The following is a 26,583-nucleotide window of genomic DNA, read 5'->3' as shown; positions in this document are numbered from 1 at the left end:
AAGAACCGGAACCGAACCGAAACCGAACCAAAATTTCAAAATATCCGAATGGATACTAAATTTTAAAACCGAAAGAACCGAAACCGAATGGATTCAACCGATAACCGAACGGATAATCGAAAGCCCAGGCCTAGCCCGCCTGATAGTATCGAAGATCTTTGCATAGCCTACACGTGTTTTTCACGTGACATCTCAAATAAAACAAGTAACTGCAAAGAACACACAAGGCTAAAAGCAAAAGTAATATCTTAAGCAAAGATATTTATCTAAAAGCCCAAACAAAAACAAACCATTAATTTTATTTAATAACAGGGAAGTGTTATATAACCAAATCCACAATTTTTTTTTGTTGTAATAAAAATTTTCGGCCCTTTTTTTGTTGCTCGCAATTGTTTTGTCTTTTTTCGCATTAGCCTCTTTTTGACTCGTTTGTTGTTAAATGCCACAAGAAGAAAGGGAGACGAAATATCGCAGGTCTGTGTTTTTTTCTCTGTCTTCTATGTTTGTGTTTACACAGAAATTGACGGAAAAAGTTTAAAGCTTGTGTTTCCTTGGTCGTTGCTTTGTTTTGGTTATTTTGGGTAATAATACTTTGCTATGTTATGTGTGTTTCTTCTTCACTCGATTTTTTTTTTTTTGAAATCCGAGATTTTTTTTGTTCTTTATGTGATTTCGATTCTAGGGCTACTGAGAAATTGCTATTTTTGTTGTTTGTGTGTGTGTTGATTAGTGGTTTGATTCTGAGTTAATTTGTAATTAGGAGTCCTGATTTAAGGGTTTAGAAATGGTTGCATGCTCGTGTTTGGATTACTGGATCTTATCTGTATAAATCCCAGTTTTTTAGTACAAAATGTGTATAAATTACAGTTTATTATTCAGATTTTTTTCTTGGATTGTGAAAGTTATTTATAAAAAAAAGTTTAGATTTTTGAAATTTGTTTTGGTTTTTGTTAAACATTTTGTTTAGAACATATGACATTTTAATTTCTAGTTACAGTGATGATCTGTGGTGTTGTTCTGTGTGTACTGATGATTCTCACCTGTGTTTTATCGTTACTGTCTCAGAGGAACAAAAGCCGGAGAGGGTTTAACACTAATCACTGCAATATCAAATCTTCAAGAAATGGAGAAGGAAGGACATGAGGAGAACAACCACACTGTCTCAGGAGATTTAATGGCGAAAAGGAAACGAGGTCGTCCGAAGAAACAATTGAAGCTAGAATCGAATGAGCAGTCTCTTGGTCATTCTCCAAGGTTTAGCAGCAGTCAGCAGCAGTCTCGCCATAGGGATGGGGATGAAGCTATGGTTGGACAACCGATTAGTGGCGTGATTGAGGCCACATTTGAAGCTGGGTTCTTGCTTTCGGTTAAGGTTGGGAATTCAGATAGCATGCTTAGAGGTGTGGTGTTCAAGCCCGGTCACTGTGATCCTGTATCTGTTGATAACGATGTTGCTCCTGATGTTCCAATGATAAGAAGAAACAGTGATGTGATGCATCATGACGGCTCAGCTAAACGAGGTCGGAAATCTAGATTCCGGGAGAAGCGTGCTAGTGGTGTTAGAACCAGAGCATTGGTTCCTGTCCCGATTCAGCCTGCTCATCCGACAACACCAAAGAATCTTGTGGTTCCGGTCGTGCTTCAGCCATCCCATCTACAGAATGGTGGTGGGCGGGTCCCGATCCACCACAGTCCCATGCAGACTGAGACGGGGTCTCAAGTGAGTGGAGCGAGTAACAGCAAGCCTTTTGAGACGCTGCTCACACAGGTGATGAATAAAGGTCAAGTCCATCACACAGCACAGTCCATTGAACCCGAGTCAGATGAGCAAGCTCTGTCTATTGAGCCATTGCAGGCGATACACCCGATCCATCCAGTACATATGCCGAAACCCATGACGAGTTACGGACGAGGCAAGATGACAGAACTCCTTCAGGTACTAAACCCAACCATACCAATGATAATATCCCAAGTTTACTTGTTTTTCTCTACAGAGATTCATGTTTGATTTGTCTTAGGCTGTGCAGGAGAATGTGAGAGAGACCCATTTTTCTCAAGGCCATTGATCTTCTGAAGATTATTTCTTCTTGCAAACTCTTAAGAGCTTAAAGTCTGATTCAATCTCATTGTAATCAGAAATAGGAAAACAGAATCTAACTATTGTCTAGCTTAAAGATGTCAGCAAAATTACCGTGATTCATTATATAAATGCTCAATAACTTCCTCTTTCTGTTTTCTTTAGCTAATAGTTGTATATCATTGAGAAAAAATAAAAAAAAAATCCAAAACAACAGACGAATCTATAATATTTCGTTTTAACTATGGATCAAAAACTTTATAATATATAGCCTTATTGTGCTGGGAGGTAAGTAATAAGGTAATGAAGATGAAAAACAAGACTTCTTATTGAAACTTTGTGCCATAGAAACCATTAGGCACCGGAATTGGTATGACCCTGTTAATGGGAAAAGGTGGCTGCATAACTGGAATATCAGTAGGCATGACTGTGTAAGGCTGATGTCCATTGGCTGCAAACGGTTGTGGAGCGTATAGCTGCATCGGTTGACCAGTTGCGATTAGACCTGAATCACCAAAAAAATGAATTGTTTTAGTGAAAACCAAAATCTTTGGTCTTAACATGAAACCATACTTGGACAGAGAAGAATGTTTTACTTTGATGCTTTGGATATTGAAGCTGTTGGGAAGCAAAGAGAGGACGAGGAGGCAAATGTGAGTTATGTGGTGCTCCTTGAACCAAATCCTTATTAGAACATAAAAGGGAAGATGATTTGAGTTTCTTGCAAGCAAATAAGGCTAGTGTGATTGTTTGTTTGCACAAATAACAATCATTCGAGTTCTTCTTACCTGAGAAATTGGTTGCATATACATAAGCTGTCCTGATCTCCCGACCATCACCTGGAATATGCACTTCAATTAGCAATTAGAAACTCATACACTACAACTCAATTCTTAAAAACAATTTTATTTTTTTGAACATAAGTGAGAATATGGTGTTCTTAATGAAATACAACCTGAGGATTGGGATTTACAAGCATTGGTGTGGCTTGAACAGAATGGTACTGAGTGGTGAATCTATGTGGCTGTCCCCTGTTAATAGTTGGTCCAACCATCTGCAGAAAAATGAGTTCAAATTAAAAAACGATTCATTGATTGCACAGGACTTTGAATCACCGGTTGTGAACAAAATTAATAGAATGATAGTAGAAAGTAACAGGAAGCATTTAACATGACAAACCGTTGTTTCTAATTGAGTTATATCAATATCATCGCATGTGTGAAGATAATACTCAGTTTCATAATCTGGTCATGCAATATTGGCATTCAGCCTTTTAAGTACTTAGAGCTAAAAGGAGCTAGTAGATGAATAAAGGTTCCTCTAAAAACGTGATATTTAGAGAGAGGGGGAATAGTAGATGACTTATTAATGGTTTAATACTTACATGTTGAGGAAAATGAGATCCACCACCAGTATTCCCAGTAGCCAAATTAGTGTACGGAACAAACTTGGAAGGTGAAGATGCATGAGACAACAAAGGGCTGACTCCAATTTCCGGTTGAACAACTTCAGGAACTGGTAACATAGGAGTATTGCTTGGCACATAACCCATATTTGCAACAACAGGCGTCATACCATCATGAGCTGACGTAAGACGTTTTGCAAGAGATGGAGAGAAAGTCTTCGCTCCTGGATTCAGCTTAAACTCCTGAATTTCAAAAACGAGTAACAAATAAAGTAAGATGAAATAATGCACAAGTCATCAAGAATTCACAACCAAGAAACGAGCATCCCAAGCTGACAGACATTCTGAATATTGGAAATCAATACGAAATCTTTATTACCTTAGCCTTTTGATCAGGGTCGGTTGCCTGCGTAGGTAGTAACCTATTTGTAGATGCCACCAAAGCCCGACTCATTTCTGAGTTTTCAACCAGAGTTGTGCTCTGTGATGAAGAATTTTCAGTTGACGAGGGCCTTTCTGCAGGATCGTGAAAACCATTACTAGAAGGTTCCGGCATAGTATTCTCTTGTCCCATCGGTTTTACACGTTCAGACATGTTGTCCACTGTTATTATCACACGTGATGATGCACATGTCAGGAAAAGAGTTCATCATGGTTCTGAAAGTAAAATATAAGAGTTTCTCCCAAAAAAGGAACTCACAGCTACAACTTGAGCTTCTGGCTTCAACCTGCAGTAGGTAAATATAATGATAAGCAGCTGCTGAGCAATATCTTGAAAAACAGAAGTAATCAATTTATGTGCAAGACTAACGTTATCCTCCTGATGAACGTCAGTATTTTTTTTACTGTGCTTCAAAATGCGGGCTCCTGCCTGTCTGTCAGCCAAAAAAATATACAAGAATCAGAGAGTTACCTACGGAAACTTAAGAATTTGATATGTCAAACATAGAAACTTTAGAGTTCAGTCTGCAGCACTGACACAGAGAGGTCTATTTTAGCCAGAAAATTAGATTGCTAAAACTGAGATATAAGTAGAGGTTTGGTTAAATATTGGCAATAGTAAGACGGAGATAAAGATTTTAACAGGACACTAGTTATATACCAAAAACAGTATACTGATGATCCATACCGTTGATGGTTCAGTGAGCTAGGATGATGTTTGTTCTGCAAAAGAGGAAACAGAAAAAGTATCAAGACAGTGAAAACCAAGAAAGGGACTCAGAATGTGAAAGCTGAAGTAAACAACATGACAAGAATCTTCATCATTGACTCTAGACAAAGCATCTACTTTAATGTCTACCCATTACAGAAACCGATAACCAAGTGCATAATTCTACATTCTACTAAATGGAGGCTGGTTTCACTTCCATCTTGTAATGGTTCCCAGTTCCCACCACAATAGGAAAACTACTTAGTTAAATTCCACAATACAGAAAAGACAAAGCTACCTGTAAAATACCAGCCTCATCTCTTTCCCCTGGCTCTTTCATGGCACCTGCGGTTCCGTTTACCTTCCCAGATGTCAAGGTTCTTGCTTTATTTTCCAAACGATTTTCACGTTTGGCGGAATTCCTGTTTCATAAATTAAAGATATTAAAAAACTTTCCTAAAGCCGTAGAGTAAATCGAAACAAAACTAAAAGACAAGAGGGTGCAAGGAGCAAAACAAGATTTATAAAGTGGTGATGAATCTATAATCCTTAACCTTCAACTTTTCTCTCTGAATATAAACTTATAACAACTATTACACAGTTTACCTTCTACGATTAGTGCCCCTTCTGTTCTTGCCAGAATCTATGGACTTATTTGCAATACAAGAACGAGTCTCGGAAGAAACTCCCACGGCCGACACAACATTTTCACCCTCCATCTCGCCTGCAACATTGGACGAAAGCGAGACTCCCTACGAACAAAAACCATAAGAAAGTCACACAATCTGGCTTAAAACGAATCTCAAGAAGTAAAATCACCATAGAAAAAAGATCAACCTCCGCAACAATTTGAACAATATTAGAAGACAAAATCACGAGTGTCTCCACAATGTTCCCACTTGCTACATTCGATTTACTTCTTCCCTTCTTAGTAAGTTTTGCATTCTTCAACACAATGCCTAATCCAAAATCAAACCACAAAATTCAGAAACAGACCAAAATGCTAACATATAATTACACAAATCGAAAACACTGGCAATGAACAATTAAGTAATGAGCATAATAATCTCGTAAGATCCTATTCAAATCTCTGTGATCGCCAACACAAATTCGAATCAATTTCATCAACGAAAAACACAAATTACCAAATCAAAACCTCATTAAACCCAAAGGAAACGTACTGAATTCGTTCTCAAGAGAGATGGTGTAGAATATCCCAGAAAAAACTGAGCCATCGCTGATGTGCACATGGACTTGTAAGCCGATGATACACATAGTAGAGAATAACAGAGCCTCGTTCAGCGATGATGATGACGAAGGAGAAGAGCGAGAGATCTCATCTTCCAATTTCTTCGCGATTGCCATGTTCAAATCAATTTCGTTCAAAATTTCACACAATTTTATCGGGAAATTCACAGTCCGGTGTACTCGCATGTATGTATATATGTGTGTGTATGTATAAATATGTATCGCAACAAAAGAAGACGAAGACAAAATGAAGAGATTCGAGAATCAGAAGAGATCTAGAGAAGGGAAAAAGGCCCATTTGGCCATTGGGCCTAAATTAGTTTTGTTTGGTAAGGAATTCCTTTGGGAAGAGATTTTTGAGAGATGAAGGAAAAGAAAAAGGCCTATTTATTGGGCCGATATCAATCTTATTGGGCCTAGATTAGTTTTTTTTGTTTTTTGTTTTTGTGGTAATAAAGAAAAAACATCGTCATCGTTAAACCCTTCAATTGGCTGCTTCATCGTCTTCTTCTTGTGAATCTACCAATTCTTAAAACCCTAATTTATATATTCTCTCCTGCCAATTCTAGCATCTCAAGTCGTAAGCTTTTCTATCTCCGGAGCTCTAATTTCGTGTTCGTGTCAAGATGGTAAAACTTAAGAAGACCAAGGGAATGCGGAAGCAGATTCGTCTCAACGAAGTCGAAGAAATAAATCTTCTGAACCAGTGGATCGAATCACAAAAACCGGATTCAGGATCCAATCCACTTTCATTACGTCCTCTTCCTAAAGATTCGAAGATCGGAAAGTTCGAAGACGGCAAAAACGGCACCGTTTTCTCGCGGTACGCAGGTGTAAGGAAGTTTGCTCAGTTACCGATATCGGATAAAACCAAAAGAGGATTGAAAGATGCGAAATACGTTGACATGACTGATGTTCAGAGCGCTGCTATTCCTCATGCTTTATGTGGAAGAGATATTCTCGGTGCTGCTAGAACTGGCTCTGGCAAAACTCTAGCTTTTGTTATTCCGGTAAAGTCGATAGAGTTTATTGCTCTGTGTAGCTTTTTCTCTTGATCATGTTTGGTTTTTGATAGATGTTAATGGATTGTTGTGTGTTTTTAGATTCTGGAGAAGTTACATAGGGAGAGATGGAGTCCTGAAGATGGAGTGGGATGCATAATTATATCTCCAACAAGGGAATTGGCAGCTCAAACTTTCAGCGTTTTGAATAAAGTAGGAAAGTTTCATAAGTTCAGTGCGGGGCTCTTAATTGGTGGTCGTGAAGGAGTTGATGTTGAGAAGGAGCGAGTTAATGAGATGAATATTTTGGTATGTGCTCCTGGTAGGCTTCTGCAGCATATGGATGAGACTCCAAACTTCGAATGTTCACATCTTCAGGTATTGATCATGTTTTCACTACCCCAAACAGAATATTTGGGCATTTTGTGTTTTAACTCTATCTATAATCATTGTGCGGATATTAAGGAAAAAAATAGGTTAGTAGGTAGCAGTTACCTTTTTCTCCTACACGTTTATGAACATTAGAATGTACCATGGGTATCCCCTGTCTCCGTCTATGTTTCTGTGTGCCGAATTTCTTTAGTCTTATTGATTTGAGATGCATAATATGTGTTCTCTTTTGTTGCAGATTCTGATTTTAGATGAGGCCGACCGTGTCCTTGATTCTGCATTCAAGGGGCAGTTGGATCCTATAATCTCACAGTTGCCTAAGCACAGACAAACTTTGCTTTTCTCTGCAACCCAAACTAAGAAAGTCAAGGATTTAGCAAGACTCAGTTTGAGAGATCCTGAGTACATTAGTGTACATGAAGAGGCGCCTACAGCTACTCCAGCTTCCTTGATGCAGACTGTGATGATTGTCCCAGTTGAAAAGAAATTAGACATGTTATGGAGCTTCATCAAAACTCACCTTAATTCCAGGATTCTTGTTTTTCTCTCCACCAAGAAACAGGTTAGATTATTTTACCTCTCTTCCTCTTTGAATAATCAACATGGAGATAGTTTGTTCCACTTTTATTCTGCTACTTTTTTCTATCTTGAGATTGATAAACGGATCACTATTTTGGGCAGGTCAAATTTGTTCATGAAGCATTCAACAAGCTCCGGCCTGGAATACCTTTGAAGAGCCTTCATGGAAAAATGAGTCAGGAGAAAAGGATGGGAGTATACTCTCAGTTCATTGAGAGACAATCAGTTCTGTTCTGTACCGATGTTCTTGCCAGAGGTCTTGATTTTGATAAGGCTGTGGACTGGGTTGTTCAGGTATGAATCCACATTCAGAATTACAATACTCTTTGATCTTGTAGGGTTGAAGTGTGATGTCATCGTATTTATTTTATAGGTGGATTGTCCTGAAGATGTAGCTTCTTATATTCACCGAGTTGGGCGTACAGCTCGTTTCTATACTCAAGGGAAGTCGCTCCTCTTTCTGACACCTTCGGAGGAAAAAATGATTGAGAAATTACAAGAAGCTAAAGTGCCTGTAAAACTCATCAAGGTAGTAGATCCCGTTCTCAATTTTCTTTTAGTCTCGACTATGGTTGAAAACATTTGACTTAAAAAAAAAATTGTTCACACAGGCAAACAACCAAAAGTTGCAGGAGGTTTCTAGGCTTTTGGCTGCTTTGTTAGTCAAGTATCCAGATCTTCAAGGTGTTGCTCAGAGAGCCTTCATCACATATTTGAGGTCCATCCACAAAAGAAGAGATAAAGAGATTTTTGATGTGTCAAAGCTGTCGATTGAAAACTTTTCTGCTTCACTTGGTCTGCCAATGACTCCCAGAATCCGATTTACAAACCTTAAAACGAAGAAAAAAGGGGTCTTTGAGAGTTCTATCGCTATGGAGCCTGAGAATGCACAGGAATATGAAGCACCTCTGGTTGTAAAAAAAGATCTTCTTGGTGAAGATTTAGAGGAAGAAGATTTTGCTCTCAAGCCACGTGGAGAGGGCAAAGAAGTAGAAAAATCAACCAAGGAAGAAGAAGTTCCCATGTATGGTTTTCACATTCCATTAACTATTTTTTCATTCATTCGATCCAGTCTATTCATGCTTATATATGTTTATAAAATTCCTTTGAATTTTCAGGCAAGGAACTCGGGTTTTGAAAAACAAGAAGCTGAAGATCAATCTACACAGACCATTTGGGTCGAGGGTTGTGCTTGATGAGGAAGGCAATTCCTTGGCTCCCTTAGCAAGTGTAGCTGCTACAGCAGGGACTGAAGTAGCCCTTGATGAAGGTAGAGGAACATGAACTTCAAGTTACATCAAAATCCCTATTATTCTGTTCACACAAACTAGCAATGAATCAGTTTTTACAAAGCATGTGTAAATTGGTTGTTGAATTTTGCAGAGAAAAGGAAGGATTTCTATAAGAAAGTGGGAGCGGAAATGAGGAAAGCTGATGCTGAGGACAAGAAAGTAGAGAGGGAAAAGAGGAGAGAAAAGAGAATGAAACAGAAGATTAAGAGGAAGAGAGGAGCCATGGAGGATGAAGAAGAAGAAGAAGAAGAAGAAGAAGGCCATGATGGTTCTGGATCATCAGAAGAAGAAACAGGAAGAAACCGCAAAAGAGCAAAGAAGATCGTCTCTGACAATGAAGAAAATGAAGGAAAAATCAACACAGATTCTCTTTCCGTAGCTCAGCTTGAAGAAATGGCTCTCAAATTTATAACGCAATGATAAGATCTCAATAGACATTTTAAAGTTTATTCCTTTGTGCACCGAGAATTTGTGTAGTTTATATCAATTCTGTGGAAAATTTTGTGATTCGTTTCCACCTTTGGAATTTTGCACGTTTGTTTACCGTCTACTTGTGAGGAAAAGGATTTTTTTTTTTTTTTGTCACAAGTGTATTTTATTTATAATACAAAAGCCAAGTGATACAAGCCAAGTGATACAAGCCAATATTTTACAAACACACTAAAATAAACTAAAACAAAAGAAAAGCCTAAAAGCCCAGATAAGTAAACCTTTAATTGAAGAAAAAGTGGTGTCTAGTGTCTAGCACAGAGAACACGTGGCACATGCGAAACAGGTTGGATGACACGTGGGAAGTCGAAGAGATGGGAGTCGAGGATCACGGCAGAATGTTGTAACGCCAGGAAACTTCAATCCCGACCGGAATCGCCGGAAAACTTACGCAAAACTTGCGATAGATCTCATTCTTCACCCAAACAAATTAAGGCGAAATCTCCATTTAAGCTTTGATGAGAATTTGACTCCACTTAATGCAAATCTTATTCATCTTCATCTTCATCTTCTACAAAAAGCTTTTTATCTTCAAAAAATTAAGTTCACCAAACATAGGCTTGTTGTCACCAAACCGGTACGAATCCGAAACACCATACGAAGCTGTCTTCGTTTTTCGTCGGATCCATTCCAAGCTTGAGTTTGTTTCTGACAGAGGCGTGGCCGGAGATGAGACGACCGAGCAAACATAGACGGCAACGGTGCTAAAAGAGCCACCGGTCCGTGAGAAGAAAACCAAAGCCCCAACAGGGGAAGCGAAGCCCAAAAGAGGGACACCCAAACCGAATCAACGCCAGAATTGAAAATCTAGCAATTGATTGGAACCAAAAACAAACAATTTCAGATCCGATTGATCTGAAATAAAAGCGAAAGAAGCTTTCCTCCTCTGAAAAATTTGAGAGTGAGGAAAAGGATTTACATTTTAGCTTTTTTTGTTTATTAAGCGAAGAACTTTACTTTTTATTTCGTAAATTACCAAATACACTTCTGGCAGTAATCATATAAGCTTTTATGTTAGATTTTCTATCAGACTATATACTATTAATTTTGACATAAATCCGATTAATTTTGGATAATTATTTTTATAAAAAAAACAACAGAATAAAGTTTCAACATTCATCCAACAATTTGTTCATAGCAAATCCAAGATACTCATTTGCAAAATAAAACTCACATCTAGTAAAAAGAGAGCACTCTTAAAATCTAAAAGTCCTAAAAAGACTTAATGACACATCTTTTGTTCCAAGACATTGGTAGAAAAAGCTGATGTTGATGTTTCACTGCATTGGAAAAACAAGATAGGTAAGAACATATTCACATGTTGTAAATCTTAAGAAAAATATTGTTGTTTGTCAGTGTAATTGAGTTACCTGACGTTGCTGCTGATAGTTGCCATAGCCAGTGTAACCGCCATAGTACGCATTAGGATCCTGATTAGGTTGAGCTGCATAACCATATGGTTCATAGCCGCCCTGTGGCTGTGGAGGGTATCCATAGTATCCACCACCGTTCCATTGCGCTTGATCAGGCTGTGAACATGAAGTTTAGGTAATCATTCTGCTCATAATATCACTCTCAAGTTTTAAAGGTATAGATTTGACAAACTGTGGAAGAAAGGTAAAAACAGGTAACAAACTAACCTGCTTGTTTGGACTACGTCCCCACGAAAGACGGATGCTTTGTCCACCTAATTGTGTTCCATTCAGTACCGAAAGTGCATGCTCTGCAGTCGCCCTGAAGCACAACAAAGAGAATAATGAAGTAAGCAAGAAAAGAATGCTTCGGGTTTTTCTATTCACAGTGGATGGTTGATATGATGTTTTATACCTGTTGGCATATTGAACGAATCCACAACGTTTTCCTGGCGGAATTTTAACATGAAGAAGTTCCCCAAATTGACCAAAAATTGACTTTAATTCATCGTCTGTAACATTAGCATCCAGACCTCCAACAAAAATCTGAAAGTAGAACGCATTACACTTGCAGTCTATCAAAAACATCAGACTAAAGGTTTTGGGGAAAAACAAAAGAAAACTAACTACGTACTGTTGTGTTATTTGGATCGCTATCGCCAGCATTTCCTCCTTGAGTGTTTTGATACATAGCTGCAAATAACAGATGGGTGAACTTAAGAGAGATGGAAAGTTCTATCAATACTGCATAAAACCCACTCGACATGGTGAGAAACTAAAACTAAATTGCAGAACAACAGACGTTCACTCAAACAAGTTTTGCAAAAATCATTCACATCAACACCTAAGAAGATACCATACCAGCAAAGAAACAAAATAACATACAGTGCAAAAATCTGAATTCAGTTGATTATTGATAACAAATCGTTGAGCGTAGATATCAAACAGTAAGTGCATGTGGAACGTAACACTCAGGCATAGAATAATGAAAGGAAACTCTTCACCCTACATCCAAATTTCTTCAATATTAGAAGTTCCTAGTAATCAACTTGTAGGACACTGATTTGGCCAAAGTTTAATAGTATAAATCTAGAGAGGAAAACTATTATGAAAAGACGGAAATATACGTGCAACAGTTTGCTTAGAGAAGTATTTAACTTTAAGGTAGAGGTCAAAATAAAATACTGGGAAAATGAGCTACGGAATATAAAAAGAATGAATTTGAAGTTAAAAGGCTCAAAAATAAAATACGTCTAAGTGATAAGTAAGGAACTTGAAAGTAATTTGAAACTGTAGGCTAATAACAGCCACTTATATGTAACTTCTTCTGATAACATAACCAACTGACCTAAATGAGGCCACGCATTAAAGTGGTATCATTTTCAGCTGAAATCAGTTCCAGGCTCCCCCAAAGAGAGCCACTTGTTCTCCTGCTTTAAGACAACATGAGCTGATTTTTATAAGTTTTTGGATGCTTTACTATATCAAAATTCATTGTGCAGAAAGTCCAAAACCGAAAGGAAAAGGAGCAGATAAGAACTCTTAATCTTTGAGAACTAATTGAAAGAAGAAACATCACTGATCAGAAAGAAATACAGCAAGCAAAAAAGACACTCAATTATAATGCTCAACATCGAAGGTTAAACAAACACAAACAAACTTCATACACCATTCAACATACTCAATGCACACCATTCCTACATATAAAACATACCTGGTTGCATCGGAAGAGCATTCTTATTGGCAGCTGGACCAATACGCATAGGCCTGGTCGAGCAGTATTGACCATTCATTTCGGTCATGGCACGCATCTGCTCATTTTCGTCCGCAAACCTGACAAACCCATAACCCTTGGACCTTCCAGTGGTCCTGTCAACCACAACTTTAGCCCCCTTGACAGACCCATACACATTCTTGAATGTGTCCGAGAGCATGTAATCAGTCACCTCAGGTGCCAAGTCGCCTACGAAAATCGTATGGTCAGGCCCTTCAGTCTGGTGTCGTTTCTCTCCAGCCCCAGCCTGAGCCCAGTTGAGCCTAAACGTCTGTTCAGTGCTCGGCATTTGAGCACCATTGTAAGTCTGCAAAACCCGCTCAGCTACAGAATGGTTGATAAACTCAATGAATCCATAACCTTCAGATTGTCCCGTCAGCTTATTACGAATGACTTTAGCTGATTGAGCCTGAAACCACAAACAAAGAACAATACTTTTTAATCTTCTACATGATAAGCAAAAGACTATAACTAGTAAAAACACGACTCTGTTCTTCTCGAATTTCAAAACTATTTCCCAGGATTTTCATAATCTCAGTGAAGTAAATTACCTCGCCAGACTGATTAAAGACGCTCATGATGTAGTTCTCGTCCATCCATTGCTGCAAGTCTCCGATCCACAACGATTTGACCTCGGATCCTGGATTCTGAGATCCAACACCGTACTGCTGTTGACCTAGTAACGCCGCAGACTGCCTCTGCTGCTGCTGCTGCTGCTGCTGCTGCTGCTGTTGCTGCTGTTGCATCATTATCCACAACTGTTGCTGTCCCGATGGTATCTGTCCTGCTCCGGCGGCGTTTGACGGTGGGTGCTGCATCACTACGACGGAATAAAAAAACCTAAAATTTCGCTACGGGGAAGAGAAATGAAAATAAAGCTCCTTAAATGTCTCGCTTACTTTATTATAGTTATGACGATACAGTTCTGGGCTTTTTTTAAGCCCACTCTTAGAACTTTTATTAGGCCTGAGCTTTCGGTTATCCGTTCGGTTATCGGTTGGATCCATTCGGTTTTCGGTTCTTTCGGTTTTAAAATTTAGTATCCATTCAGATATTTTGAAATTTCGGTTCGGTTTAAAAGTCCAGCCCTACCTCAGCCCATTAGCTGTTTTAAATACTATTGACCGGTTTGGTTTTGAACCGGCGATTTGAGTAATTGAACATGGTTAGTGTTCGAAGGTAAGATGACAAAAAGAAAAGTAGATTGATTACTCTAGAAATCTAATTATGAGCTAAATCAAACCGAAATCAAATTATGAGCTAAATCAAACCGAAACTCATAGTTATTTTTCGAAAATACATAATTTGGATCCTTCCCTATTTTGTAATGCAATATACAAATCAACCAAGATCACATGATCATTGTTCCGGATTAAAGTTTTCGCAGAGTGAAAAAAGCTCTTCTTCACCATTCCTCTTCCCTCTCCAGAGTATGATTTGCTCATCTTTGAACAATATGGGAACACATGGAACCAAATCCTACAATTTTGATCACACCATCAAGATCAATCTCCTACAGAATCTGACAGAGAAGATAAGACAAGCAATCCATTTAGAGTTTATTATACCTTTAGTTTCACACCGATTCGTTTGCAGTCACTCATCCCAACATGAGTGCAATCTAGTCTCACAATCTCTTCTGTTTCAAACTCCTCCCTCACTCTTCCCACGACATTAACATAGACACCATTCCTAGCTGTATCACAATACAAATAAGCCAATGAAAACTGAGGAAAACCAGAAAAATGACCAAGAACTTTGCGACGAATGTACTACTTACTAAGTTTCATTAAGGCAGGAGAATGAATCCCGCGATTTCTCATCTCTTTGGTCTCTTCAAATGTTAATCCATCGGCGACATTCTTTACAAGTCTTGGGTATATCGGTGGATAAGGCTTCCATAACATGAGTGGTATAATGGGACGACTCTTCGGATCATAATTCCTTCCCCGGTACAAAACTAGAATGTTTATGTGTCTGTATACAATCTTTCCACCAGATTTTTCCTGTCAAGAACACAAGTATAGTAAGATCAGGATGAATACTTACGAAAATTAGATCAACCAAAAGAAGAAGAGAGCCGTGTTCTTGAGATCTAATAACAGACACCTCGAGGTGGAAACATATGTTGTCCATGTCAAGAGTTGGTACTCCCAAGCATTTAATCCTCACTGCCTCAGCTTTCTTCCAATGGTTGTGAATATCATCTATCATATTGTGAGTCACACCACCTTTCCCTGATAACACCACAAAGTTTAGAAGAGACCAATCACATAAGTTAGTTACTCAATGTTTCAACTTTCAAAGAAACGATGAAGAAAGTTCTTAACTTTGAAGATGGTTCGATTTGAACAAGAAAACTAATTTCAAAGCTAAACATTTTAGGCAAAAAGATTCAAAATTGTACCGAGATTAATCTGTCGTGAACAATCACTATGCCGATACCGTTCAACAAGCTCTGTAACTTCTTCCTCTGTCAAAGGCTCGCCGAGAACTCTTGCTCTCTCCTCCACCCATTGACTCTGATCAATCTCCGGCGAAACTAGTGCGGAAGTACCGGTCCATTTCCGGTCCAATCGACCCGGTCCAAAAGGAGAAAACCGTTTCGGTTCACGGAATCCAATTGGTTCAATTTCCGGGTTGGTTTCTGAATACGAATACCTAAAATCGAAAGGAAGGTCTGAAATCATCGGAATCTTCAGCTCCGACGACTGATCTTGCTTCTTCTTCGTCTTCTTCTTCTCTTTTGGAGGTTTAGTGGGTTTTGAGAGAGGCGAAAATGGTGGATCATAGTTATCTGTAGATACAAATCGAGCTCGGAGATTACACAACAACAAAAACAAATCTTTTTGCTCTTTGGCTAGAGTCAATAAGCTTCTGCGTATTGAAAGCATTCGGAGACGAAACAAACACTCTCTGAGTTCAAATTCGTAGGGTTAATTTTGAAGACAACAAAAGTTTTAACTCAACAAAACTTATATTTCCTATAATTTACATATTAGCCCAGAACTATGAAATTTTCTTGTTCATCCCCAAATATAATAAATTGCCAAAAACGACTCCAACTTCGCATAATTTATCAAAATTGAAGAATCTGATTCATTCAGCTTACATGTTACAACAGCAAAGTCATTTTGTCTTTCAGATAATCTTTTCAAAGTTCTCATCTTTACATCTTCTTTGATCTTCAACCATGGATTCAAAGACATTCAACATATTATCTAAACCTTCGGGATCTTCACCGATCTCCTTCATCGTGTATACAATACTCTCTATTGTCGATAAACATCCCGCTCTTGGCTGCCTTCGAACTTCTTTGTATATACTTGTACCTTCCATTTCTAGCTTCACATGGCAACGTAAAAGCTTTAGCCATGGATTCTCAAGGTATATTCTTCTTGCCTTTGACCATGTCCCATCAAGAACAAGCAGATTCCTTACCTGCAACTCTTCTTTCTCTTTAAGATCATTGATCTTCACCGATTTTTCGCTCGGGAACAATAGTGCTGATCCAGGAGGAACCTCAAGTTCAAATTCTCGCTTCCCTTCTGAGAACTTTGTTACAACAAACCCTTTCGCCAAGACATCCATGGCGGCAGGAGAACCCAATATATGATCAAAACTAGAATCCTCCACACTGGTTTCAAGCATCAAAGAGTGTGAGACATTGCTGATGACACCTTGTTTCTTCATACAGATTCTTATCAAATCTTCTGATCTACTTTCTTCACAAGAACCTATCTTATCTGTAACCCGCAAATCCCGACAAGACATTTCACCCGAATGTTGAGAAAGCTTCAAACTTTCAGCAATTTTCAAGCTTCTATGAGCAACAAGCACCACATTCTTCTCAGATTCTAAGTTCTCCACATTTCCATTAATACCTAACTTAAAGCTCTCATCAAGCTCCAAAGAAGCAACATTCTCTAGCCTATAATCAAAATCTGACTGATTCGTGCCAATCTTGCTGCAACCCGATCCAATGACCCTGATTACGAACTCTGCCTCATCATGTACATCGAAAACAGTAGTCACACCAACATTCTTAAGCCCTAATCTAGCGATTCGAGTTGAATTAAGTGCGTGTTTTCTCTCGAGACTGTGCTGAAGAATAGTAACACTCACCTGATTATCGAAACATGGAGATCGCATCTTCTTGCAGAGGCAGAGCTGGCTAGGTTTATCGCAAGAAGGGCAAGTGGGTCGCCGCTTAGTCCCCATTGTTAGGGTTTTGGAAACTCTCACCCCCTGACACCGTATACAATCGGCGAAGTTACTTCGAGACAAGATCATCTGAGTTCGGGCCACGACATGGCCCATCATCTGTCCTGATAACGACATACCGCACATTTAGAAATCGAAAGCTTCAAGCTTTGCTACTACTTTCTCTGTACGACGATGATGCGAATTAAACAACACCGGTTCAATCCAGATAAACCAAACTAAACCGGAAGATGACTATGTTCAAGACGTCCAAAAGATAAAACTTTAAATTTTCTATTTGTGTGTATAAATATCCAAACAGTTACATGATGAGCAGCTGCTACAAACCTGAATGATATATATACAAACAGATCAAGTAATTGTTGAATTTTCAACTGTATTACATTTAACTTTTTTTCCTAAAATTCAGACATCTGAGGAAGAGATAAGAGTTGTATTCTAGCAGTTATCTGGTCTGTTGTACTTTGGAGGCAGAGTAGGACATTGTTCATTCATGTGCGAGTATGGTTCCATAGTATTGTAACCAGGAAGTTCCATTCTGTACTTCCCAAGTATCTGACAGTAAGGAAGCTTCACATTGTCATTGGCATTGCACCATGTAGGAAGACGACTTGCATTGTTCTCGAAAAAGTTGAGCATGTAAGCATCTTTGATCTGCAGATTGAAAAAATATAAAAAAGAAAATGGTCACAAGAGGTTGCGTGCAGGAAGGGAAACAGAGACTGTGTACTGATTCTTACCGTGAATTCCGTGACTTGAATAGAATTAGCAAGTGGACCGAACAAGCCAGCTTCTTTGTACAATTCGAGAATGAAAGCGATGCATGAGGTTGATTTACCATCGCTGTATATCCAATCGTCTTGTTCAGGTACTGCCAGTAGTTTGTCAAATGAGGATCCACGCTTCTCTACTTCGACCAGTACATCAGAAAGATCAAGACCCTGCAATTTAGACTATGTTAGAGAAGAAGAGAAAAAATTGGGACAACGAATAGAGTCAAATTATAGAAGCAGGGAAATATGTAGATCATATACAGAAATCAAAGATAAAATATTACAGAATCAGATATTAAGACCATCACTAACGAGGATAATTACTAAATAAAAAAAATCATCAAAAAATCATGAAGATGTTAAGAAATTAGGGTGATTAAGAAGTACGAAAAGTATATAGAAACAAAGATACAAATTTTAATACCTCTGTTCCCAGTCGCTTGTTCAAGGCTTCATTCCACATGTTAGCAGCATACTCAGGCTGCATTTGGCTCCAAACAGTCATGAAAGATGCAACCTGAAAGAAAGAGAAGCTCAAATTTAATACAATCTGAAAGTGTATTCAATCATCAAGACCAAAAATTGTGAGAAATAAGAAAAAAAACCTACAATATGGGCATCTAGAGGGGGCGGGTAGTTTTCACTAACGGTATCAATCCAACTAAAAATCAAGTTGTGATAACCATATGGTTTACCCTCCATGCTGCGAGCATATTTCCAAGCAGCAGCAACGTCGAATTTAGCACGAACATTGGGATGCAAAGGTAGCAATGCTATCTGAGGATTCGAGTCATCCTTTGTTTGTTCAAATGCCCACCACTCCTCCCATGGTAAGATTGCTATTACATCCTCTCCCTATGACAAGAAAAAAAAACCTTCATCAAAAAAGTCTTGCTGTAGTTAAAACTTAACGTTAGGGCAGAACTTTGAAGTGTTGTTGTTACCTTATCGTTTTCATTTCCTGACTCACCAACCCAAAGTTTCCCTTCAGAGTCTCTCAAGCATACAGCGGAATGACCAGCATATGCCCCACTCACCCATTTCTCAAGGGTCTCAAAACCACCCCACCGCCCACGGATCTTTGAAATAGCTAAGAGATCACCAGACTGGATTTGATCAGTTGTAACATTTGTAACCCATGGTTCAGGACGAGGTTCAAAATTAGCTCCCATATGCTTCTCGAGAAACGCAAGATTAGAGCTCTCCCCCCAACCAGTATTGGTAAAGAGAGGAAAAACATCCCACAGTGCTTGAAGTGTTCCTAACATCCCTGCGTGCATAAGGAATATCGAAACTCCTTGGTTCTTAACCTGATCCAATAAGTAGCCAAACACACATAAAACAAAAGTCATAGATATTAAATCCTTACATAATTCTAACAAAAGATAACAACAACTTACATATTCATACTCAGCTCTGCCATCCCACTCCGGAAATTCCACAGTATGCTGTCGTGAAATGAAGTACCAAGTCCATGTCACACGATATGGAGTTGCAAATACATAAAGATCCATACACGTCCAACTATGCGCCTTATCCGCCTTCATAAACAACACCAACAACATAATCAAACTTAGGATACAACTTAAAATCCAAACTTGAGTAAGAATTAGGAAGCATCTTCTAAGAATACACACTAGAGAAGAAGATCAGATACAATTCGAAATCTTTTTCCTAATTTCCAGGATCCCAAAACTTCTAGACTTAACTAACGGTCAACAATAGAAGTTTCAAAAGTCAAAATTGAAGAGTGCCCATATACCAAAATCTCCCATTATCACTCAATAAGTAACAGAGCGATCATAGTTGACAAAGGAACAAAATTCGATTTTGACTTCAATTTTTAATTTTCACCTTAATGTGAAGAGTGCCTCCACCAAACTCGCTACCAGACTTGTTATGAAACTCTAACCAAGCGGTGTTATCATAGAAACAAGCCCCTTTCCAGTCAACGGAATCGTTCCCAGATCTCGCTGTTCCGATGAAAGTAGGAAGCAGATCGGCAGCGCCGTAAAGAGAGTTGAGAATCGGCCATGAGACTTGTCTGGGCAAATGCGGAAGCAAATCGCGAGGATGAAACGGTGATTTCACTGATTCAGCGGTTGATACAATTAGAATCAGTACGACGATGGAGAGAATTGAGGAAAGCGAAGAAGACGATGAGGATGATGAAGACGCCATGTTTCCGGTTCTGGGACTCTCCACGATATTTAATCAAATTTATTTATATTAAGAAAAATAAAACAGAAAAGAAAAAAAAAGGAAAATAACTTCCGTATCAAAGTGGCAAGTTTAATTATTTTGAAATTAAATCTACTATTAATTTATACGGTCGAGGGATGCTTATATCCTAATTATCAACAAAATTATACATTAACTAGGTGCAGATTTTTTTTATATAATCTTGTATGTAATTTATTAAAACAATTTCATTCTGCTTTTAGCATATTTTAAATCAACAGGAAATTGATATGTATTCAGAGCCATATATATTACTTAATGTATAATTATGTTGTTCTATACATCGCTATTGTGTTTGAATAATTGAGTGATTTATTCTGACGTATTTTGTTAAAATATAATCCAAAATTCACAAATTTTCTAACTAGGAAATTTATCTCAGAAAGCTTAGAATCCGGAAGGAAAAAAATATCTTTATTCTTTTTAACCCGATCAATTAACATAAACATTTTAAGTAACTTTTTTAAAAAATGTTTGGAGATCTGATGGATAGTGGATTGATTTTTTTGTCTTTTTGATTTCTCTACGGTTGGACACAAATACTTTGTTACCATTTTTGAAAAGATTTTGCAACGATTATGAAAATAGTTTAGATTTGATCTCAAATTTTTTGTTTAAATAGAGATAGATTATCAGCCAAAACATGGTAACAAAAGTAAGATCACATCATCCAAATATTTTAATATTGTGTAAATTCGACAATCAACGATAATTACATGATCTATACAAGTACATCACATTATACACGGATTCACGATAGATAATTTAGCGTACACCACAACATACGAAATTAACAGAAATTTTTCGTCATGTTCGTTTTTATTTTATTTTCAATTCCTTAATCCCAATGTCATCATCTAATTACGTTGCGTCATCAATGATCTAACGTGTACATACTTGAAGTATGTTTCAATGGCGTGCAAATTTAAAAGATACGTCGCCGTTTCTTCCACCCAAAATTTTATAACTAAAAAAAAAAACAAAAAAAATCTTATTTTCAAAGCAACAAAAATCAAATCTTCAACGTTATGTACATGGTCCGACATCATGGCAAATTAGAAACTTCGTAGGTTTCAATCACTTATGCACTACACTTTCGCTTAACCGAATCAAGTTATATAATTCAAGTTCTAATTTGGTATAACATATTCCGAACCAAACCGAAATTTGAAATGCCCACCCCTAGCTTTACCTTGAAACGCAAGAAACTTTTAAATCTCATGAGACTCTCTACATAAGCATAAAAGTTAACATTTCTTTTAGTTCTAAAATGTGGATTTCTTAGTCACAGCTTCACGATCTTTTTTTCTTCTCTGACGAAGATGGTTGCATAGCTTCTGTAAACTGATCAAGCATCCATTTCCATTATGAAACCTTTTTAGCGTGCAAACTTCAACGTAATCTTCCGGTTCCTGGTCGTCGTCTCATCTTTTTTATCTTCGGCATTTTTGTTCTCCGCGCGATACCCGTCGGACAATCTCCATATCATAGATAGTTGATTTAATTATGTTATATGTATGATGAATAACAAATAAATCAGAGTGGCGCAGCGGAAGCGTGGTGGGCCCATAACCCACAGGTCCCAGGATCGAAACCTGGCTCTGATAAACTTTTGGTTTTTTTTTTTTGCTTTTCCATGTGAGTCCAACTTCAAAAAGCCCAATTAATAACCATCTAATTACGTAAGTTGAAAATTGATCGTTGTACCAGTTTAGCTTATTTTGGAAAGAAAAAAAACAAACCTGGTATGACTTTGTATGAGATTAGCCTATATGATGAAACACGACCATACTTCAACAAAATTTAAAATCTGTTTTAGTTCCAACCAAAAAAAAAGGGTAAATGTTATTATGCATCTTTGGATTAAGTAAGATTGACAAGAAAAAAATGAGGCTGTATATTTTTTAGTATTAGTATATAACAAGTCTCCACTCTGTATAATGTGCCAATTCCAAGCCTTTAAGAAAGTTAAAAACTGCCAAAAAAATAGAATCCAAAAACTCTGATCTAAAACTTTTTCTATGACAAACTAGCTTTGCTCTCTCTCTGCTCTATGATGCTGATACTCCTGTAGCTTCTTTTGGAATTAAGAAAAGAAACAAAACAGGTATGTAAGTGCAAAACACTTGAATGGCTAAGCCCATAAACATATTCTCAAATGACCCTGATGATATTCCTAGAAGTGAAGCCAATCCTGCTCCCATGAACGATCCAACTGTGTTTCCTAGGTTGTTTATCGACATAAACAGCGCAAAGAGTGTTCCTTCGATCCCAGGTGGACATAGACGACCAGACAAGATCAGGAACGGCATGAATCTGCGACAAAGCATGAATTTTGAGTTACAATTCTTGGAAGAAATGTTCCAGAGAAAATAAATAAGGCAAAGCCACTTACTTGAGTTGATTGATGGCATCACCTAGAGCTGATCCGAAGAGCACCATTGTCTTGTCTGAAACTCCGTAGCCCACATTTTCTCTTGATACTAGAACCATATCGAGGAGTATCGTTATAGACAGCCCGATGTGAGCAAACCTGCGATGATGTTTTGTTCATTAGAATCACTTAAAGAACGAAGTAATCAGATGCAACCAAGTCTTGATGTGTGCGTGGGAAATATTTAGACTTACAAGAGAGACTTGCGTAGAGTCATATCTTGCAGATAGCGATTGTAGATAAAGGTTCCAAACATGAGACCTAACCAACCAACAACACGGGCAGTTCCTAGGAAAGCAGCGTCCAATTGCAAGACCTCGGTTTGGTAATAGAACATGACCGTAGAGAGATTTGGCACAGTGATATGCGCAATGAAAAACCACGCCATTGGTCTGGACAACCAGCGAAAGTAAATGAGAAAGCAACACTTCAACGAAATTTCAAATGTGACTATTTAAGAAAGCGTGCATTACCTCAAAATGATTGGTTGCTTGAACGCACGGCCCAAACCAAAAGTGGCTGCTTTCAGTGACTGGAACCACTGTGAAGCTAAAGACTTTGATTGCTTCTTCTGTTTCTCAGACTTTCCATTGGAAGCTCCTTTCTTACCTTTCTTCTGCCCCTTCCTTCTTCTTGTACTAGACTTATTCGTATCTCGATAGTTATCACTGCTCAACTTGCTTTTCTCTTCAAACTCGTTCGAATCCAACAACTCAGGCAATGGTTCATTGTTAGCAGGAATTTCTTCAACCAGAGCACATGATAGTAATTGTAGCGTCGGTAGTACCGTGAAAAGGAGGAATATTGTTTCTATCTTCAAGTTGGATAATGCATAGCCTCCTAATAAACTACCGCATACTCCACCCACAGCCATTGCAAACCATGAGACAGACTGAAGATCTCCAGCAAACGAGGCCCTAATAAACAATGAAAGAACAACTCAACTAATGAACAAAGTGCATTAAACTATGATCTAAGTGCGGATCCAAAACCAAAGAACATAAAATCTTACTTTTCAAGTCTTACTGCTTCAGCTATCATGGCATCTATCACAACATCAGCCATGGCTGATCCCAGATTTTGTACAGTCAAGAAAATCATCAGATAAAGACTTGAACTTCGCGAGGTTGAATCTAGACCAAGAAAGAGCCATGGCACAAGAGAGAGCACAGTCGATAACACCAAATACGGCGTCCTCTTTTTCCCTCCAATGGGTATACAATCTGATACGATTCTACCAAAACCAAAAAAAACATGTCATTATTACAAAGCTCCTACTATCACTGCCAATTTAGCTTGAATCAATACATTGATCATCAGTACTCATGAAGATTCATACCCATATAATGGTTTTATGCTCCATGGAAAAAAGGCCACCGAAAAGACAAACTGAGAAGCTGATGGTGATAATTGCAGCCTGTCTTTGAGCTGGTAAGAAACTGCTGTCCACACGAACGATCTAAATCCCTATATACGCCAAGATCACCAAAATCAATTTAGTTATAGCTAATCCTAAGTTTCTACATAATTAATCACCAAATAACATGAAATTAACCAAACCGATCTCAACAAATGTATGGTGATCGTCTCAAAACACACGAAAACAGAGGAAAACGCGATAAAATTGATCCAATAACGTTTCAAATTTAAAAACATCTCAAAATCACAAGTTTTTTTGAATCTCTAATCGCATTTGATTCACGATATTAATCACGATTTAGCGTAAATACAACGACAACGTGAAAAATGCGTTCTCTGCTTAATCAAAAAATCAGCAACGAGAATCAATCACCATTTCTGTTTCGGCTCAACGCGAGAATCGCCATTTACATATGAATTTGCCAAAACTCTAAGAGAAAATCCAAAGCAAACCTGAGTGAAGTAAATGAGACAAACGAGCCACAGAAACGCGACGCCAAACGCCGATCGCAGCTGCTTCAACCAATGTATCATCTTATAATCGCAAGAAATTAGACAAAACACGTTTCTTAGATTCTCCGGTTCATCAGAATTTTGTCCCCGTCGCAATCTCTCTGTTTCTTCTTATAACGATTTTTGATTTCCCAGAGTTATGGCTTCCTTCCTCGTCTAGAACAAAAATTCAATTTTTCAGTTGACTGACGCAAAGAATGACGATAGGGATATTTTCGTCTTTTACTCCAACAAAAAGCTTGAGACACGTTGTTGATCCTATAATATTTAGACACGTCATCTGTAGGACCCATTCAACATTAACTGTTTTTTACCTCCCCCGTCACCGCCTTGTGAGACTAGTCTCTCTTTGACTTTGACTAAAGACTTTATATAATAAACTTCTTATCCTTTAATCAAACACACTTGAGGAAGATCTAAGCTTGATCCATATTAGCATTTTACAAATCCAAACTATTTCATATTTTGATAGTATATTTCAATTATATTACCAACTTACAAGGTAAAAAAAAAAAAAAAAAAAACTTACAAGGACTTTAACAAAGAGTCTGTGAATCAGCAATAAGAAGGTGCATATTGTGGTCGATACACAAACGGTTTCACGGCATGAAAGAAACCGGAAGGGCGGTTATAAGTGAATTTGATTCCGGTATTGGCTTGGTGTAGGCGGTTGCAAGGTGTGTGGAAGCTGCTGATGGGTCTTGCAAGGCAAGCGTCCCAACGTTCACTCTCTGGCATTGTCTCTGCAACTGTGTAGACACCTTTTGAGTTTGTGAAAGCTTGGTAGTTCACAACTTCTCCAGATTTCGTTATGCACAGAACCGCAACCTCAGCTCCTGTAAAGATTGAACAATAACAACTCGCAAATTGTGATTGATCCTTCAATGACATGAAATGACTGGATCACATAACACAGTTTAAAAGTGCCAATTTGAGTTCATTTCATTAGCAGAATGGTAATATGCATTCATGTTCAATGTAAACACATAAAACCAAGTGGCTTCTAAGCAATCCAGGTTTTGAGTTATCAACAAGACTATTTGAAATATGAAGCACAGTTGAAAAATCATTTAACACAATCGGCTAATACATAAAACTAGCCGAAAACAAGGATGAACAAACTAATTACTAAGTTCCGGAGAGACAAGAGATGATCCAAGCCATAAGGGCTTCTAAATTTGATTCATGTAATTAAAAGAACCAAATATGAATCAGAAAACTTGACAAGATTTCACATAGAAGCATAACATAATCTGCAAAAACGATTTAACACTATCGGACAAATACAAAAGCGCAGCTAAAAACACAAGGATGATGAACATAACAAACTTTTAAGTTGCAACGAGACAAGAGATGATACAAACCATAATCCGCTCTAAATTTGATTTCTGTTATTACAAAAGCCAAATAAGAATCTGCAAAAACTGCAGGCACACACACACTCAGTCACTCACATAGATATGCACCATTTGCTCAAGAAAGAAGAACTAACAGTACCAACTAGCTTCGGCTAATAAACTACTCTGTAGAACTAAAAAATATTTACAATTAAACATTGCACTAAATGATAAATTCACACCAATTTGATGTGTGAGAAGCCCAAGAAACAACTGCTATTGAAATGAACAGTAATCACTCTGAAGAAATCCATCAGAACAACAGTCTTTTCTCAAGAACCACTACATAAAAGTCAATCCAGAGTTCTACACAGCTGAATCAAAAGAATTTCACAAAATCAGACAATTGTTCTTCTTCCCGGCAATCGAACATCTAAAAACTGATTAAAGAGAAGACAGAAAGCAGAGATACAGAGATACTAACCTTCAAGAACATGATCTTCTGGCCCAATTGAAGAATCAGCACAGACATCACACACAACTCTACCACGAATCTCGCCAGTCCACGCGTCGACACCAGAACCTTTCAAGATCGCAGTCATCACAAACAGACCCATCACGAAATTCCTCAACTTCGAATCCATGAAGGCGAAAAAGGTTTAATCTTTTAATCTCTTCCCTCGCTTCTCCCTTAGACAAAACACACGACAGCCAGAACAGAACTTGTTTCTGAAATGACCGGAGCTACTTCTACATTTTGTCGGCTGCGTTTTAAACGGCTGCGTTTTTATATAATCATTCTGATTCTGATACAATTGATAGTTT

At 38.0% G+C, this 26,583-nt stretch overlaps 9 protein-coding genes and 1 non-coding gene across 13 annotated transcripts; 3 read left to right on the top strand and 7 right to left on the bottom strand.

Moving 5' to 3' along the window:
- The first annotated feature begins 369 nt into the window (after positions 1-369).
- LOC9300442 lies at positions 370-2,228 on the top strand. Of its 3 annotated transcripts, none has more exons than XM_021016035.1 (3): positions 370-474; positions 1,066-1,936; positions 2,028-2,228. In XM_021016035.1, exons 1-3 carry the CDS (start codon positions 440-442, stop codon positions 2,064-2,066), a joined length of 945 nt encoding a protein of 314 aa, XP_020871694.1. In that variant the 5' UTR covers positions 370-439; the 3' UTR covers positions 2,067-2,228. The 3 variants fall into 3 exon arrangements, with proteins under 3 accessions (XP_020871694.1, XP_020871693.1, XP_002866066.1); XM_021016034.1 differs by having other exon boundaries at positions 371-474; positions 2,019-2,226; XM_002866020.2 differs by lacking the exon at positions 370-474 and adding an exon at positions 482-581 and having other exon boundaries at positions 2,019-2,226.
- LOC9302140 lies at positions 2,177-6,127 on the bottom strand. 2 transcript variants are annotated; one of them, XM_021016030.1, is made up of 13 exons: positions 5,814-6,127; positions 5,470-5,591; positions 5,239-5,384; positions 4,931-5,054; positions 4,612-4,646; positions 4,294-4,357; positions 4,183-4,210; positions 3,862-4,085; positions 3,462-3,725; positions 3,033-3,131; positions 2,866-2,916; positions 2,674-2,761; positions 2,177-2,582 (listed from the first exon to the last, which is right to left on the bottom strand). In XM_021016030.1, the coding sequence occupies exons 1-13, from the start codon at positions 6,064-6,066 to the stop codon at positions 2,404-2,406; spliced, it is 1,677 nt and encodes a 558-aa protein (XP_020871689.1). In that variant the 5' UTR covers positions 6,067-6,127; the 3' UTR covers positions 2,177-2,403. The 2 variants fall into 2 exon arrangements, with proteins under 2 accessions (XP_020871689.1, XP_020871690.1); XM_021016031.1 differs by having other exon boundaries at positions 4,946-5,054; positions 5,814-6,126.
- A 250-nt stretch (positions 6,128-6,377) lies between these two features.
- LOC9300441 (DEAD-box ATP-dependent RNA helicase 32) lies at positions 6,378-9,721 on the top strand. Its single transcript, XM_021016029.1, has 8 exons — positions 6,378-6,890; positions 6,984-7,259; positions 7,510-7,833; positions 7,953-8,144; positions 8,224-8,379; positions 8,462-8,874; positions 8,969-9,120; positions 9,234-9,721. The coding sequence occupies exons 1-8, from the start codon at positions 6,507-6,509 to the stop codon at positions 9,560-9,562; spliced, it is 2,226 nt and encodes a 741-aa protein (XP_020871688.1). The 5' UTR covers positions 6,378-6,506; the 3' UTR covers positions 9,563-9,721.
- Positions 9,722-10,695: 974 nt separating this feature from the next.
- Positions 10,696-13,694, bottom strand: LOC9300440 (polyadenylate-binding protein RBP45A). The gene is made up of 7 exons (XM_021016032.1): positions 13,369-13,694; positions 12,758-13,226; positions 11,678-11,736; positions 11,459-11,589; positions 11,272-11,365; positions 11,002-11,160; positions 10,696-10,911 (listed from the first exon to the last, which is right to left on the bottom strand). The coding sequence occupies exons 1-7, from the start codon at positions 13,633-13,635 to the stop codon at positions 10,909-10,911; spliced, it is 1,182 nt and encodes a 393-aa protein (XP_020871691.1). The 5' UTR covers positions 13,636-13,694; the 3' UTR covers positions 10,696-10,908.
- Positions 13,695-14,042: 348 nt separating this feature from the next.
- Positions 14,043-15,796, bottom strand: LOC9300439 (CRS2-associated factor 2, mitochondrial). Its single transcript, XM_002864317.2, has 5 exons — positions 15,225-15,796; positions 14,927-15,054; positions 14,598-14,823; positions 14,386-14,513; positions 14,043-14,296 (listed from the first exon to the last, which is right to left on the bottom strand). Exons 1-5 carry the CDS (start codon positions 15,709-15,711, stop codon positions 14,177-14,179), a joined length of 1,089 nt encoding a protein of 362 aa, XP_002864363.1. The 5' UTR covers positions 15,712-15,796; the 3' UTR covers positions 14,043-14,176.
- A 76-nt stretch (positions 15,797-15,872) lies between these two features.
- Positions 15,873-17,262, bottom strand: LOC9300438. The gene has a single exon (XM_002864316.2). The coding sequence runs from the start codon at positions 17,165-17,167 to the stop codon at positions 15,959-15,961; it is 1,209 nt and encodes a 402-aa protein (XP_002864362.1). The 5' UTR covers positions 17,168-17,262; the 3' UTR covers positions 15,873-15,958.
- A 32-nt stretch (positions 17,263-17,294) lies between these two features.
- LOC9300437 lies at positions 17,295-20,035 on the bottom strand. The gene is made up of 7 exons (XM_002864315.2): positions 19,669-20,035; positions 19,215-19,355; positions 18,759-19,124; positions 18,424-18,669; positions 18,239-18,331; positions 17,782-17,982; positions 17,295-17,695 (listed from the first exon to the last, which is right to left on the bottom strand). The coding sequence occupies exons 1-7, from the start codon at positions 19,993-19,995 to the stop codon at positions 17,480-17,482; spliced, it is 1,590 nt and encodes a 529-aa protein (XP_002864361.1). The 5' UTR covers positions 19,996-20,035; the 3' UTR covers positions 17,295-17,479.
- Positions 20,036-21,590: 1,555 nt separating this feature from the next.
- Positions 21,591-21,662, top strand: TRNAM-CAU. Its single transcript has one exon. It is a non-coding gene; the product is annotated as a tRNA-Met (tRNA).
- A 274-nt stretch (positions 21,663-21,936) lies between these two features.
- Positions 21,937-24,737, bottom strand: LOC9300436 (probable folate-biopterin transporter 4). Its single transcript, XM_021016137.1, has 7 exons — positions 24,362-24,737; positions 23,829-23,956; positions 23,502-23,723; positions 22,963-23,406; positions 22,684-22,881; positions 22,451-22,588; positions 21,937-22,371 (listed from the first exon to the last, which is right to left on the bottom strand). Exons 1-7 carry the CDS (start codon positions 24,440-24,442, stop codon positions 22,107-22,109), a joined length of 1,476 nt encoding a protein of 491 aa, XP_020871796.1. The 5' UTR covers positions 24,443-24,737; the 3' UTR covers positions 21,937-22,106.
- Positions 24,738-24,831: 94 nt separating this feature from the next.
- LOC9302139 lies at positions 24,832-26,519 on the bottom strand. Its single transcript, XM_002864313.2, has 2 exons — positions 26,243-26,519; positions 24,832-25,257 (listed from the first exon to the last, which is right to left on the bottom strand). Exons 1-2 carry the CDS (start codon positions 26,400-26,402, stop codon positions 24,977-24,979), a joined length of 441 nt encoding a protein of 146 aa, XP_002864359.1. The 5' UTR covers positions 26,403-26,519; the 3' UTR covers positions 24,832-24,976.
- Between the last annotated feature and the right edge of the window lie 64 nt (positions 26,520-26,583).

The sequence above is a fragment of the Arabidopsis lyrata genome, assembly GCF_000004255.2.
Source record: "Arabidopsis lyrata subsp. lyrata unplaced genomic scaffold ARALYscaffold_8, whole genome shotgun sequence".
In the NCBI taxonomy this organism is placed as follows: Eukaryota; Viridiplantae; Streptophyta; class Magnoliopsida; order Brassicales; family Brassicaceae; genus Arabidopsis; species Arabidopsis lyrata.
Note: the sequence above shows the minus strand (reverse complement) of the source record. Positions and strands in the feature narration are given on the sequence as shown.

Bases quoted from the DNA above. Each gene is read 5' to 3' on its own strand.
- LOC9302139 (XM_002864313.2), bottom strand. From the start codon at position 26,402: ATGGATTCGAAGTTGAGGAATTTCGTGATGGGTCTGTTTGTGATGACT. The intron at 25,258-26,242 runs GTTAGTATCTCT...CAATCTTTACAG, and splicing joins AGAAGATCATGTTCTTGAAG to GAGCTGAGGTTGCGGTTCTG.
- LOC9300441 (XM_021016029.1), top strand. From the start codon at position 6,507: ATGGTAAAACTTAAGAAGACCAAGGGAATGCGGAAGCAGATTCGTCTC. The intron at 8,875-8,968 runs GTATGGTTTTCA...TTGAATTTTCAG, and splicing joins AAGGAAGAAGAAGTTCCCAT to GCAAGGAACTCGGGTTTTGA. The intron at 9,121-9,233 runs GTAGAGGAACAT...TGAATTTTGCAG, and splicing joins TGAAGTAGCCCTTGATGAAG to AGAAAAGGAAGGATTTCTAT.
- LOC9300440 (XM_021016032.1), bottom strand. From the start codon at position 13,635: ATGCAGCACCCACCGTCAAACGCCGCCGGAGCAGGACAGATACCATCG. The intron at 13,227-13,368 runs GTAATTTACTTC...TTGTGGTTTCAG, and splicing joins TCTTTAATCAGTCTGGCGAG to GCTCAATCAGCTAAAGTCAT. The intron at 11,590-11,677 runs GTACGTAGTTAG...TTCTACTTTCAG, and splicing joins GCGATCCAAATAACACAACA to ATTTTTGTTGGAGGTCTGGA.
- LOC9300442 (XM_021016034.1), top strand. From the start codon at position 440: ATGCCACAAGAAGAAAGGGAGACGAAATATCGCAG. The intron at 475-1,065 runs GTCTGTGTTTTT...TTACTGTCTCAG, and splicing joins AGGGAGACGAAATATCGCAG to AGGAACAAAAGCCGGAGAGG. The intron at 1,937-2,018 runs GTACTAAACCCA...GATTTGTCTTAG, and splicing joins AGATGACAGAACTCCTTCAG to GCTGTGCAGGAGAATGTGAG.
- LOC9300438 (XM_002864316.2), bottom strand. From the start codon at position 17,167: ATGTGCGGTATGTCGTTATCAGGACAGATGATGGGCCATGTCGTGGCC.
- LOC9300436 (XM_021016137.1), bottom strand. From the start codon at position 24,442: ATGATACATTGGTTGAAGCAGCTGCGATCGGCGTTTGGCGTCGCGTTT. The intron at 23,407-23,501 runs GTAAGATTTTAT...ATTGTTTATTAG, and splicing joins GAAGCAGTAAGACTTGAAAA to GGCCTCGTTTGCTGGAGATC. The intron at 22,882-22,962 runs GTAATGCACGCT...CTGGTTGTCCAG, and splicing joins AAGCAACCAATCATTTTGAG to ACCAATGGCGTGGTTTTTCA.
- LOC9300437 (XM_002864315.2), bottom strand. From the start codon at position 19,995: ATGGCGTCTTCATCATCCTCATCGTCTTCTTCGCTTTCCTCAATTCTC. The intron at 19,356-19,668 runs GTGAAAATTAAA...TTGTTTATGAAG, and splicing joins GAGGCACTCTTCACATTAAG to GCGGATAAGGCGCATAGTTG. The intron at 19,125-19,214 runs GTAAGTTGTTGT...TTATTGGATCAG, and splicing joins GCAGAGCTGAGTATGAATAT to GTTAAGAACCAAGGAGTTTC.
- LOC9302140 (XM_021016030.1), bottom strand. From the start codon at position 6,066: ATGCGAGTACACCGGACTGTGAATTTCCCGATAAAATTGTGTGAAATT. The intron at 5,592-5,813 runs GTACGTTTCCTT...ATTTTGGATTAG, and splicing joins CTCTCTTGAGAACGAATTCA to GCATTGTGTTGAAGAATGCA. The intron at 2,762-2,865 runs GTAAGAAGAACT...TGTTCTAATAAG, and splicing joins ATATGCAACCAATTTCTCAG to GATTTGGTTCAAGGAGCACC.
- LOC9300439 (XM_002864317.2), bottom strand. From the start codon at position 15,711: ATGCTTTCAATACGCAGAAGCTTATTGACTCTAGCCAAAGAGCAAAAA. The intron at 14,824-14,926 runs GTGTCTGTTATT...TGTTCTTGACAG, and splicing joins ACATATGTTTCCACCTCGAG to GAAAAATCTGGTGGAAAGAT. The intron at 14,297-14,385 runs GTATAATAAACT...TCAAAATTGTAG, and splicing joins GAATCGGTGTGAAACTAAAG to GATTTGGTTCCATGTGTTCC.